Genomic DNA, 14492 nt, shown 5'->3' on the forward strand with positions numbered 1-14492 from the left:
TGTTGTAGGTGTCGTACCAGAAGTAATCCTTCCATTATCTTACACAGTACTAAGTCCGTCACGTTTAGGGTCCGCTAAAGTATAGCTAGAAGTTGTCAACTGACAAATCATACCCCCACGTTGATATCTGAGGGCTTGGCCTGCCAGGGTGCATGCACATTTCTATATCATGACGCAGTTTAGACTTTGAGCTAGAAGAGGAGCAAGTTGAGCACACTGAACCGTCCGCTCGCACGGAGAAACATATCCAGATTAAAACACAGAATTTCTTAACTGTTCTGTGTCACCTCCTTGAATCCTCCTTATTTGCACATCACCTCTACTTTGAATTATGCGCTTCCACATCAAGACATTGAAGTTTACGTCACTTGTAAACAAACCCCTTTACTCGATAGTAAACAATTTTCATACGCTGCTCCTGGGAGGCCTCAAGTGGTTACAAAATTCCATCAATTCACCCAATTTTTGCACCACATCTCCTTCCATTCAAGCTCTTCAACATCCAAGCCACAGAAAAACATATCCTATTTTAAAACATATAAAAAAAAGGTGTTCTCCTGCTGTTTTTTGGCACTTTTCCTGAAGGAGAACACTTGAGCAATGGGAGTATGAATGTACTTGGTGCATTAATTTTTATGGATTCTTGCATGCATTTTACTGTGAGTTTGGCTCATGGATACAACTGTGCATGCATATTACTGTGAGTTTGGCTCATGGATACAAATCTACATGCTAGGTAGCTGAATCGATGGATGTGGTTATATGCATGACACACTCAGTCTATATCAAAGCTATATCTCCTCACCAGCCAACGACCATTATTTTGTCGCAGAACACCATTAATATGGCTCAGAGGTTTCCACGAAATGTAATACTACGGTAAATAAACAAGATCAATTACAAAAGGATAGGCCTAATGATAGTAAATAAGTATTGATTACGCAGTTTTACATTTCAAAAAAGTTATATGCATTTCTATGAATGCTACCTTGCACGAACTTCGCGGAATAGGGCCGAATGTAACAAGTTAAAGCATAAGGTCTGTGTAGAACCTAGCACCTAGCCTTCGGTCAATCAGTGGTAGCCTATGGGGATTACGGTATTTTCCAGTTTTCTGTAACTTTCCCGTATAATGTTCTACAAATTCACGTATGGTATGATTTGTAGCTGCCGTGGTTCAAAATTTTCTCATAGTATGACTTTGAATAAAAAAAAAAGACTTTTGAAACGTTTTATTTTTGTATAAATTACATAGATAGATTACATGGTGATCGAATTAAACTACTTACACACGGAGACAAACGTTTTATTTTCCTATCATTTGCACTAGACATGCACTGCTGTCTGATGAGAGAAGATTACCAATACTAAACTTGCTCCCAATACAAACTTAAAATAACCTGACCATCCAGTATACGTAATCATATATATTTAAATGCTATGCCCAAAATATGTCCGTCACCAGTGCAAGTCCTCAAGTATTCTTTTGATTTAAGTAAAAAACTAAAAAAATCAAATCGCATTGCATCCTCTTATTGAACAGTTACGGCCAGCCCAGAATAGTAGAAATGAACATTCATCTGCAGGAACCAGAACAATAAATATGTGCAAGCTAACCTAACATACAGTAGCAATATATGCAGTACTAGTGTTAGGCCTAAGCCTAGCAACGTAGGTTTGAATGTAAAATATGTAGCTTCAAAGGCTGAAGCCTGTTACAGTTATTGTCCTGAGCAGTCCAGAGATTTTAATCTTGAAACAGGAAAAACTGTAAATGAAATAACTAGGATGCAATTTTAATTTTTTCCTTGGATTAGGATATATCGAGATTTCAGCCTCTAATATTTTTTTTCTTTCATCCCCCCCCCCTCACACATTCCCTCAGCATGTAGCAACATACTTCCTGTACACACGGTGGGTACCCTACAGTCTCATTAAATGACAGTTATGTCCAAGACAAAGCTTTTAGAAGTCTCTGGGTGGTCCTTGAGGAGTCTTTCAAGAGGTCTCTCCTGCAGGCTGATGATGAACAGGAGAATTCGTACCAGGCCGACAGTTTGTTGGGGAACCATGCGTTTCTTAACTCCATATACAAGCAGCTGCAAGATCCTAACTTGGGAATATTCACCAATTCCAACCAAAGAATCGCGATTCTATAGTTCTAGGGTACAGCTGGAAGGCTTACTAAATGGTAGTGAATATTTGGATAAAAGTTCATCGGCAATGCAGTTTGAAAGGTTTCACACAATTAGAACTCCAAGGTTATTTCAACTTGGACGCCCCAGTTATGCTGATGTAGCCATTTTGCCGTTAACGCCAACTTCTAAGAAGGATTGTACGCTCACCATATTAAGTCGATTGAATGATAGCTGTCTTCTTGGGCGGATACCAGCAGTTGCAATAACTGAGTTCTTCCAATCCTTGTTAAGTCTTCAAAGGAAGCATTTGCAAGAGATTATTGCCTGTTCTAAGTTTAAGTACTTCTTGTCGACCATGTCGGATTCTTGCGCCAGGTTACCGCAACAAGAATTTGAATGCTTCCTGTTTCACCTAGCTGCATTGAGATACAAAATCAACTTTTTGACGGTATCCAAGTATTTCAAAGAATGTGCAAATGTGTTTAGTCAAGAAAGTTTGATCAGAAGTAGTGACTGGCAGTTGAAACAGCTGCTGAAAGTGACTGATGCATTTTCCTTACTCGGGACGAATAATTCTACACTGACAGAGATTGTCTTTCAAAGAGTGAAACCTGTGGCTGCTCGTTTGACGAGAGAGGAACTGCTTCAGGTCATTTATCTTGCTGGTGAAAATCGAGGTGTTCCAAGGAGATTGATGACAGATTTGGAATCCAGGGCTGTGACATTATTACGAGATAAGGATCTCTCCTTTGTTGAAATCGCAACTGTTTGTACAGCTTTCTACAAATCAAACTACAAGCACAGTTCTCTCGACTTCATGAATTTGTTGAGGGACGTCCTGTTTGCATCTGACCTCTGGAAACATCCCAGCTATCACATCGTTGGTATTCTGAAAGTGTTTCGTCATAACTACTATGGATACAGCAGCCTGTTTGAAAGACTCGGTGACCAGATAGCTAAGGAAGCTCACAGATACCCTATCAAGTCAATCATGCAATTTGTGTTAACCTTTGCCACACTCCATATTTTCCACAAGGATCTGATGGATGTTGCCTCTAGAGAAGTCCTACAGAAGATCGAACAGTGTCGCAGTAAGGATGTGGCCAAGTTCATCTGGTCGTTTGTGACATTGAATTACGAACCCACTGATTGGAAGCTCGTTGTCGATGTACTGCAAGCAAGGGTGGAAGAATTACAAGAGGAGATGGCGACATTTCCCATCTATTTTATTTCCTTTCTACTCTCGTTGGCTTACATAAACGTCTATCCCAGTGACCTCTTGAAGACGGTCTTCAGTGACGGTTTCTTACAGCATATCAAAGGTTCGTATCGGCTTCTGTAATTGTTTGGAGGGGTTTTATTTTTAAAAAGATAGTTCAGTGGTAAAAATTTAGACTGGCGAATGTGGAATATGTTGCAAGTATCAGGGTGAAAGTTACATTTTAAGTTTCTGGGGTACTTTTATGGAGATACTGATAGTTGGAATTGCCACAGTTTGTAATACAACACAATTTATCTCAATGGCAGATCATATGAATCGAATGAAAATCTCACCAGGCGGCTTAGAATTGAACCGATCAGTCAAATATTTAATTGTGACAGTGTGGTTTGTCATGATTTCACCAAAACTTTTACCAAGTTCTATAAATTAACATTGTATGGAAATCTTTTGGTAGCAAAATTCTTTGAAAAAGAAGAAAAAGGAACTATTCTTGTGGGTATCGTTTGTTCTTTTTTCAGACTACGAAGAGAGAGAAGGAGTGGATCTTAGGAGTAATCTCTACACGCTTCATGCTGCTGCCTCTTTAGAGAGTCCAGTGAAACTAGAACAACGATTGAACTTAGTAAGTGAAATGAAATCTTTTCAATTTATTTCTCTGACATTGTCTTGCATCTGTCTTTCACCTGTTGTCTTAAATTGATTAGGGCTTTTAACAGGACAAGGAAGTTTTGGTATAAAAAATTGTTATTCTTTATTACAGGTAATACAGGAACCTTACATTTCCATGTTAGTTTTACTGTTCATACCTTTTTCATAAAAAATGACCGAGTTTATATTCTTTGCTCATTGACTACTAGTACGCAAACTGTCTGTTATGGAGTCAGTGAAGTACAAGTAGATAGATAGAAAAACAATTAATGGAAAATTTAAAAGTAAATATATTCATTCTCAGCTTGGGTTTTTTTTTCTACAACTTGTCTCCAGATTTGATAGAATGTTTGTATCTTGCTAGTACTAGGTCCCTCTTGGAATTGTTTTACAGTTTTCCTAGGATATGTGCAATGTATGTTCCAATTTTATGTAATTATAGTTGCGTACTGACTTATGGTAATTCCTTTCATAAACACATGATAATTATGTCCATTTTGGTCAGTTTTTGTTTATTAAATAAAAAAAATAAAAAAAAGGTCATTAAAGGATCAGGCTTTCAAGTGACTGAAGTTAGACTGTGACCATATTGTTTTCCAAGAAATTCCAGGGACGGTATGTTTCTATAACCTTATGCCCCCCCCCCCAACCCTCCTACCATGTTGACAACAAGGAATGTGTGGGAGTTTGAGATCTCAATGTCTGGTGGTGCTATGTATCAAGAATGAAGGTGAAAAGTTTCTATCATACAATCTCTAGAAACTATCTTCATTTGTTTCTTCAAATTTACATTATTCTGGGCCTTTCAATAAATTTGGGAATGATCAGTGACAGTACATGAAATCCGGAGTCTATTCCATGTACACTTTTAATCCAGAGACGGTCCATGAGATCCGAGGACCGTCCCCAGAAAAAGGCAGACGTCTGGTGAACTTCATTTAGACTGAAGGTTAATACCAATTGTGAAGATTTACACAGATTTTGGAATAGGGTTAAATCAAATTTCAAGTTATTTAAAGGTGCCATGAATTTTCCAGGTCTGATAAGTCTCTTATCCAAATTTGGGGAAAATTTTAGGCTGTAATGGCTTCAGTGTCACCGGCATTACCATTTGGTGAAGTGGAGAATTTTACCAGTTGAACATTTAACATATTTACTAGACCTTTTTTTGTTTTTGTTTAAAAAACCAAAAAAACATGAAGGTGTTTTGAAAGAAGATTTTGCAGTATTATCTCTTATCTATCTCTTTTAAATCTACAGGAATATTTGACATCCAAACCATTCCCTCATCAAATGCTAGGTGACATCAGAGAGGAACTAAACCAAAGGTCTGAGTTACGAGAGGTTGCAGACTGCGTCAAATCTATCGTTGGAGGAAACGAGTACTATAGAGTACACTTCATCTTGCCTTACATGAGAACAGCAGGTAGGGACCCTGGGATTTCTTTACGTTTTTTACTTTTTTTTTCCATCCACAGGGGTTTAGGGGCAGAGAAGTTATGTTCACTGGCCTTCAAACATGAGCGATATCACAATACAATGACCCTACATCCATGGTGGGTTGCATAGGTCAGAGAACAATTTAAATTTTGGCCGGAGATGGAATTTTAGACTCCAAGAGAGATGAGGAAAGTTCAAAAATTCACACAGGGTTTGAATTAAGTATATAGTAGTACCTGAGATATAAAGTCCAGAGCTTTACTCATTATCACACAAAGGTACTCAGGCAAGTAAAGTTTGGTGTTTATAACCAGACCTGTTCTTAATTGGTCTTTCAAATAAATTCTGATATCTACATTTCTGTTACTTTTGCCATTTTTTTTTGGCTCTCTCCACCTCTCTCTCTCTCTCATATTTTCTTCCTTCCTCCAGACGTTGAAATTTGCTTGGATGACACCAATACACCCCTACCAATAAATGGAAGTACATCACGAGCAACCGAACGGGATGATAACTCTAGCGGCAGTATACCTCTCAATGATGACATCATTTCACATTTAACTGGAGTTAAATCTGTCACAAGTACAACTCACCTTGGCCATAAGAGAGGTCATGATAACAACTCTCATAGTAGAGATAGAACCTTAAGAACAACAGAAGAAAAGGAAGGCAGCATTGACAATCCAGAAGAGAAAAGACTTAAGCAAGTCCAACTTCCTCAGCCATTACCTGTATCAGCCAATCAGAGATGGTATGCGTGTTTCATATTATATTTCGACACATGTGTAGGTTTCATATATATATATTTATAGGGTTGCCATTTTGTTATTTGAAAAAAAAAAATGAGGACAGGTTGAAGCAGCCTGTGGGTGGAGGAATCTTGGTTTAGTGATTCCTCTCCCATTTTGTGGAAAAAATTTATATTTTGAAGGTGACCTTCAAGATGAAAGTGGATTAAAATGTGAAGTTAATGAAAATGTTAATCTTAATGTTAGATCAGAGCTGTTGAAGGACTATTACTACTGACAAATTGTCTCTCAAATTGGAGAATCCTGATCTTCAGGTTCGAAAAGCCGGATCTTCAAATTGGAGAAGCCAGATCTTGAAATTGGAGAAGCTGGTTCCTCTAATTGGAGAATCCGGATCTTCCAATTGGAGAAGCCGGATCTTCAAATTGGAGAAGCCGGATCTTCAAATTGGAAAGCCGGATCCTCTAATTGAAGAAGCCGGATCTCCAAATTGGAGAAGCCGGATCTTCACATTGGAGAAGCCGGATCTTCACATTGGATAAGTTGGATCTTCAAATGAAAATCAGTGAAGTTTTCCACTGTATTTTCATAATAACTACTTTGTAAGACTAATAATTACTACTTAGCAATTCCTATATTATACAACAGTGTTAGCCTACATTTCTTGTTTGACACATCAGTTCAAATTGCTTACATCATTGTTAGTGTATGAGTTTTGCTGGTAGTAAACAGGTTAAATCCGTAATGTCAGATCAGTATTCAAAACGTATTGAGCATTTTGTATTAAAATTAAATGACAAAGATTTAATGATTACGAATCATTTTATGTCCTTCTGTTGTCATACTTTGTCCTACCCAAGACCATAACTACGCTATAAATGATCAGTTTAAATTGTGTAGTATTTGGGGTCATGTCTTTCCATTTAATTCTTACCCAGGATTGCGATACAAGTGTCTTCGAGAAACCACCATCACTTCGGAGGCAATAAGTTGTTAGGTCTTCACAGTATGAAGAGACGACATCTAGCTGAATTAGGTTACCATGTTATCAGCGTAAGTTATATTGGTTATCAGTTTTGGCATCAAGTCGAAGGATATACATTTTCCTTCAAGGATATAGTTGCTGCCCACTGACTAAATGGTAAACAGCATCTTTTTCCCATATGATTGCTGTAAAGGTTATAAGTTAAGAAACAAGAATTCACTAAACTGAAATTGTTAAATACTGTTTACAATAGCGTGTCCTGTTTTATGATATTGGTTTTTAAAATGATTTATAAATGTCTCTCTTTGACTATTACAAAGATATCTGTGAAGTCAAGCAGGAAGTTTGTATCACTTGACCTTTGTTTACCACTTCTCAATTGTGGCCAGTACACAACCTGTAATCAATATGTGCAGTCCTGAGTGAGTGGCCTGATCATATTTGACAAGTGCAATAGCCCTACTTAAAGCGTTTCTTATGTATTTTCATCAACGACACCCAGTTATCCGCACCCTCGCTAGGAAATATTTTTTACGTAATGTTGTTGTTTGTGAAGGATGTATGCATAGTTGTATATTAATTGAAAAGCACTTTGTGAAGGATTTATCTTCCTTACAATGAAATCTAACTGTCATGGTTGGTACATGCCAAGGAACATCAATGGGTGAAAAATTAAGGAATCTTTTCATTCCCCCAAAATATGTGTCATGCAGCCCACTTTTTCATATCACTATTAAAAGTAATATGGAATAAGCAAATGTTCATACATTTTCAAAAATTAAAAAAAAAAAAAAAACACTTAAAACTTTCCTTTACCAATTTGAAGTTCATCTGACTGGTTAATCTAATAAACTGCATCAGTCATTGCATTATATAATATAGACTAGTTACTAGTACCAATAAATAGATTAATGTGTAACACAAAGCCGTGCAGCGAAGTATTGCAGGAAAATTTAGAGAAAAGATATTACAAACGATGAGTACAAATACTTTTCAAAGAAGAGTTCTTCCTTTATTAATTCTTTCTGTTTCCATACATACTGTGGTATGAAAGTTCTAGGTATAATAGGCACCTGCTCCAACTTCAGACCTGAGAAATATATGTATTTTATGTCATTAAAAATTAACTATCAATTTCATACTTGGCAGGCGTAGTATCAACATGTTTACACAAATATATTTTATGGACACATTAACAGTGCCATCAGTTATGACCACTGTTTCTTTAGTACAGTAGTCATACACAACAGTCTGTTTTCACATGACCAGTGTCAGCTGTTAGCAATGCAGCCCTTTCATTGAAGTTGTTTCAGTATCTTGTGTCCAGTGAAGACGTTTAACATATTTCCCACAACTGTACAAATGTGCTAACATTAATATCGTCCTATCATCTTTTCCAGATTCCTTATCACGACTGGGAGCTTGTTGGAAGACACGGCCCAGCTGCGAGGGAAAATTACTTGAAAAAGAAACTGTTCGGTTCTCTTTGAAAAGAGTTGCATTAAAATTTAGTGCATCACAAATGGAGCGAATCACAGAATATAACGTACTGGTCAGATGGAATGTGTTTTCACAACGGGAACGTCACAGACAAACGAGTGTATTCAAATGCGGAATTGCTGTCCTCCTGGATTGACTAGCGCACCGTGAATTGCAGAGCACATTGAAACAAGTACAGCCGGTGGAACAAAGTTGCTGCCAGGGTAGTTGGTATTTTGGCTTTCGAACAGTCGTATGTCCTCGAGATTTGGCACTTGTTCTCAGAAATCCACAATCACTGATGATTTTGTTAAAAGTCTAAGGCACAATGCAAAAGGCTAGCATCTTCCCTGAAAACTATTTGACAATATTTCTGTTTAAGTTAACGAATAATTTTCATCCACCGATGGTTTGGTATACAGCTAGTATCTATGTACCAGTGTTGCGGACAATCACCTGGAATTTCGCTATTTCAATATAGGGTTGCTACTTTACACCTACTTTAGGCTGTGCATTCTCTTTAGATACGGTCGCCCCTTCTCCACGATTGATGCGTTCCAGAAGTTCATGAATATTTAAAGCTTCTCCTGCAGTAGAACAAACAAAAACAAAAAATAAAGTTGAAGATGTCATGGTTTGCTTACTTTCAGGTTTAACCTGCCCGCTTGGATTAATGTCGTTAAGTTATGGCAAATATTCAAATACTGTTGTCACATTCATGGAAAGTTCAATATCTTATTCACTAGTAACTTTGTGAAGTACTTCCAAATAATTACAAAATAATATTCACTAGGACATCTTGCTGAAATAATTGAAGTGTGTATATATATTCTGTAGACACGATTTATATTAACTGATATATATATATATATATATATATATATATATATATATATATATATATATAAATATATATATATATATATATATATAAATATATATATATATATCTATATATATATATATAAAAATAAATATATACATATATATTCTTTATTGATACACATATATATCTCTTTCGAGATCCGGCTTTAGGAATCACAAATGATTTTCGAGTTGGTTAGCATCATGTTTGATCTCTAGAGTAAGGCAAAATATGTCACCAAAAACAGAACTAGTATTGTTCGATACAGGTGACAAACGCCTACAGTGGAATTACGATCTACCTTACCGGTTTCGAACCTCTGGACATACAATCAGCGTCCATAGCCTAGTGGTTAGGGTGTCCGCGTACACAGCGGGAGGCCCGTGGTTCGAATCCCGGTGGAGGCTGAAAGTTTTTTCACTGTTCTTGATTTTCCAACTCATTACGATTTTCATTTATATATATATATATATATATGTATATATCACATAATATACTTAACTAAACTATCATCATACTGCTACTCGGAGTTTCACGGGTATGGCTCGCGCACCAATCATCAGGCAACTGAACAACATAGGCTATCTCGGCTTCAGGCGTGTGTGTTTACGGTTGCCATGGCGACAGTGCGATAACAGCTCGGTTCTTTTGTTGATGCATCTGTCATTCGATTGTATTATGGCCAGCTTCTCTTCCATGCATAGATTGCATGATCCTGATTCGCGTTGGTGTGTGTCGGATTTCTTCAATATGTTCCATTCAATAGTGTAGTCTCTCCCCTTGCTTTTCAGTGCCCAGATATGCTTGGATAGTTCTGTCTCCTTTTCATATTTTTTGTTGCAAAACGACTTCGTGTGGTTGCGGTACCTAGATTTGAAGTCACCCCCGGTGAGCCCAACGTATGACCGCGAGTCGGAACACACACCAACGCGAATCAGGATCATGCAATCTATGCATGGAAGAGAAGCTGGCCATAATACAATCGAATGACAGATGCATCAACAAAAGAACCGAGCTGTTATCGCACTGTCGCCATGGCAACCGTAAACACACACGCCTGAAGCCGAGATAGCCTATGTTGTTCAGTTGCCTGATGATCGGTGCGCAAGCCGTACCCGTGAAACTCCGAGTAGCAGTATGATGATAGTTTAGTTAAGTATATTATGTGATATTCTAGCTCTGCCTTGGCATAGAGCACCCTTTGTGAATATTGACCACCATTCTATGTAATATATATGTATATATATATATATATATGTGTATATATATTTATTATCAAGGATACCTTTTGGAATATTGTATCCTCTTTCGAGTCCATGAGGGTTAGAGGGTGTTACACAGTCCATTTCCACCTCCTTTCGAAGCACCTTGTCAATATCCATTGCACTGAAGAAGGCTACAGACTACCAAAATAGTAGAAGAAAAAAGTTTGCATGAAAATTGATTACAGTTTTATAAAAACATAAAAGACACAACAAAGTATTGCATTGTCTTATCTATTATCCTTTACTGTATTTAATTTGTTTCGGGAAATAATTGCTCTCATTTCCTCCTTAATCCTGAACGAAAGACATTCATCACGATGGATTTGTTGCTATTACTTCAAAATTCACTTCATCAGAATCGGCAAGTTTTTTCAACCCATTCGAGAATTTGGCAAACTGTATGAAAGTGTCTCCTTGATAGCATGTGAATGTTCATTTTAATATTAAGACATTTGGAACAAGAAAGCAACACTTTTGTTATATACCTGAGGTAAATCGTTCATTCCTAGCTTATAAGCAAACATACATCTGGTAAGAAGATTAGCTATCTGTAAAGCTAACGCTGCCTTGTATCGGTCTTCACTCTTGACCAGGTATCGCACCTGCGAAAGAAAAAGTGAGAATTCAACTGGTCAATGACGGTTACAGCTTTCAGCACTTGAGTTGAAAGGTTGTAAAGTTAAACAGAACTGTATCCCAGTAACTGGAATTTATCATTTGATTGTTTTAGTTTTGAAGGTACAGAAAGCCTATATATGACCCTATATATGCATTTTCTTTTGTAAAAACGTTCCTTTTTTCAAAATGACCTTATACACAGCTGTTACAAAGCGACTTTTTTACTTCATCTGTGCTCAGTTTATGTTTAGTAGTAATTATGAAAGACAGTGCTTAATAATCGTACCTCATCATGAATCGATATGGAGAATCTGCCGTCTATTTTATAAAGGTCAAAGAGCCACTTGGTGGAGACCAGGAGAAGATGAAGGTAGTCTACTGCTGAGCTCTGCACCACCCAGTTAACACGACTGGTGAGAAACTGAAACAGAATATACATATACAGGAATGTGCCCAGGATTTCCTGAGTGCCGAATATACTGATCGCCGTCCTGGCGGAGGGGTCTAAAGGGAGGGGGTGTCCCTCGATTCGATTTTTTCGATTTTTGAAGGTGTTCAGATGCTAGATGATGGCACTTAGTACTAGTTTTGCTTAACAATTAACATTTTTTTAAATTTTTTTAGTGAAATATATTACGTACCTGGTAAAAGTTATTAGTCTGTTTCAAAGAGATTTTACAAGGGACCGATTGAGAGCCGTAAGTAATGTTTCTGGCATGTGTAACTGATGCATTATTAGTCTGTATGATTTGGCATAGGCTAGGCCCAATTTATGTTGAATATATTGTTAGGAATGTCGGGATTTAAGATGAAAATAGTGCTGGGCGGGATTCATGATTTTTAAGAGTGCTGGGCAGTAAGTTATAGTGCTGGGCAGGGCTGCCCAATGCCGCCCAGCGTGGGCACATCCCTGCATATAGTATTAGAGAGTGATAATGAAGACAATCTTATTCCTTTAAAATGCAAAGGGTTTTTTTTTATCTTTTTCATACTCTTTCATCTAAACAAATGCACCTGTTGGTTTCAGAAATATTATATGCTGAAAATCAATGCTAATATAATTGTTTATTTTAATCTGGCTTCTTATTGATGTGTTTGCATTTGGTCAACAAGTTTACCAAACCATTTACTGAATATTATTCAAACCTAAGGTATCCTTCTGGCTGTTCCACCTTTTTAATGATCATGAAAAAGTATAAGTTAAAATTTCTTTTTTAATGAATTTGATTAGGTTCTCAACTTTCAGTCACTTGTAAACATTTTATAGAAGTGTTAATCACATCCAAATAGTTTATAAGAAAACTTTAATAAAAGTTTTTACTCTCCATCAATTTTTTTGAAAACGAAATTGACAAGTTAAATTAATGACAAAACTGTATCATTATAAGATTTTAGTGTCGAATGACATCAAATAACTTGAAAAAAAAATCAATGGAACGGCTGCTGTATCATTTCACACTTAGTCAGATTTGTGGATTGGTTTTGTAATAGCTTTAATACATTACCTATTATCATTGCCAATGAATATTCATGCTTTGTACATATACTGTAAAAAGGGAATGAATATGCAATAGTTTATAAGCAGCCTATTTGTCATAAATATCTCAATTCCAGCCAAACTTTGATTGAATTATTAAGTCTGAGAGCGGAGGAATAAATTATCCAGAATTTTCAATCCAGCGTGATCATTTGATTTGCATTGTCTTCATTCAATAAGGTGTTTCAGTTTCTGATCAACCCCGAGAGTGTACGTTGAATCCTGAACAGGTTCCTGAAACAGGTACTAAAGTAAAATGTTTCATGGTGAGAAGGAATACACGAAAGCATGTTTCCTGTTTCATATGCGGGGAATTCTAGTACGAGGCTCAGGAAGCACACGGAAAAGTGAATTATACCAAATAAAGCCCTCCCCCCCCAATTCCCCCCAAGACCTTAATTTATCTCTTGGTCTACTAAATTCACCTCATTGTTCACTGCCTGTGGTTCTAAGGCCCTACTGATGCGGCAGCCCAGTACCGGTGTCCTTGGTTCAGGGGAATTAGCAATGGCCTCCAGTTGGTTAAACATGTGAGATTCACTTAAAACAAAACAAAAAGACATGAACATTAATGATTATCAAAGAAGATAGAAAAGACTGTTAACAAACTTCTTATCTACTGCAAAGAGCCTGTGCAGCTAAACATATACAGTAAAGAGAGTCTGACCTTTTCATGCTAGCAGGATTATCTTCAAAGATAACAATTTTTTCTTATTCGACACAACTTTGATTAATCAAGCCTGTAGGGTTTCCACAAGCAGAATACAAATTTAAAGGGTGTGAAGACTCGCGCACAAAGAAACGTCTCATGCCGGTAATCTGACCTAGTTTCAAATGAGGTGTAACAGAAGTGTTAGACACCACCATCGATCCCAGAAAATACACACAGTTTGCTACCATTGGTAATTAGACGCTGATGTACAGTCAATACATGCAGCTACGGTCAATACCCACAACACAGTGTACATAGCAGCGATGGACATCTCAGGTCTAGATAAAAGATAACAAGGTATCACGTTTCATTACTGTCTGCATTTTGAAGTGACAAGAAAACATCATTTTCAAGCAACCGAAAATTAACTTTTTCAGAGCGCGGCACATGGTTTGGGGCGAGTCTTCAATGCCTTTAAGGACTTTGTATGCTAATGTGGGTTATAACAAATGTTCACAATCACAAAATTCTCACCTTAAATTCTACAAGGAAGGAAGGGTACCATCAAACATTTTGTATGTTCAAAGTGGAATGTTACAATTTTAATTTTTTGTCTGAATAAGTTTTCACATCCAGGTCATAACCCAAAACAAAATAAGTATATATGGGCAATAAGTATTATTTTCACTGACATAGCACTGATCATTTTACAAAGTCACATGAACAATATATTTAATGGATCCCATTTGATTATGTTCAATGCTGCATATCCCTCTTAGAAGCCGGTCTAGAAGTATAACACTATACATGCGATTGTTTGCTCTTTAAAGGAAAACTACCACATCCAGCGATTGATAGATGGATATATTTTATGAGATTAAAGATTGAGATATA

General features: G+C 37.0%; 2 protein-coding genes across 3 annotated transcripts in view; one reads left to right on the forward strand and one right to left on the reverse strand.

Moving 5' to 3' along the window:
- The first annotated feature begins 721 nt into the window (after positions 1-721).
- Positions 722-8723, forward strand: LOC139979152 (FAST kinase domain-containing protein 5, mitochondrial-like). Of its 2 annotated transcripts, none has more exons than XM_071989858.1 (7): positions 722-879; positions 1886-3460; positions 3879-3982; positions 5269-5434; positions 5881-6199; positions 7136-7250; positions 8583-8723. In XM_071989858.1, exons 2-7 carry the CDS (start codon positions 1939-1941, stop codon positions 8670-8672), a joined length of 2316 nt encoding a protein of 771 aa, XP_071845959.1. In that variant the 5' UTR covers positions 722-879; positions 1886-1938; the 3' UTR covers positions 8673-8723. The 2 variants fall into 2 exon arrangements, with proteins under 2 accessions (XP_071845959.1, XP_071845960.1); XM_071989859.1 differs by having other exon boundaries at positions 770-868.
- LOC139979150 (DNA polymerase subunit gamma-1-like) overlaps positions 8170-14492 on the reverse strand; it is a 30721-nt gene continuing 24398 nt past the window's right edge. Inside the window, exons 19-23 of the mRNA XM_071989853.1 lie at positions 13372-13486; positions 11696-11830; positions 11277-11393; positions 10812-10929; positions 8170-9248 (exon numbers count right to left, since the gene is read on the reverse strand). Coding sequence (XP_071845954.1) covers positions 9148-9248; positions 10812-10929; positions 11277-11393; positions 11696-11830; positions 13372-13486 — 586 coding nt within the window. The 3' untranslated portion in view covers positions 8170-9147. The remainder of the gene's footprint in view (positions 9249-10811; positions 10930-11276; positions 11394-11695; positions 11831-13371; positions 13487-14492) is intronic.

Source organism: Apostichopus japonicus, chromosome 13, assembly GCF_037975245.1.
Source record: "Apostichopus japonicus isolate 1M-3 chromosome 13, ASM3797524v1, whole genome shotgun sequence".
Lineage (NCBI taxonomy): Eukaryota > Metazoa > Echinodermata > Holothuroidea > Aspidochirotida > Stichopodidae > Apostichopus > Apostichopus japonicus.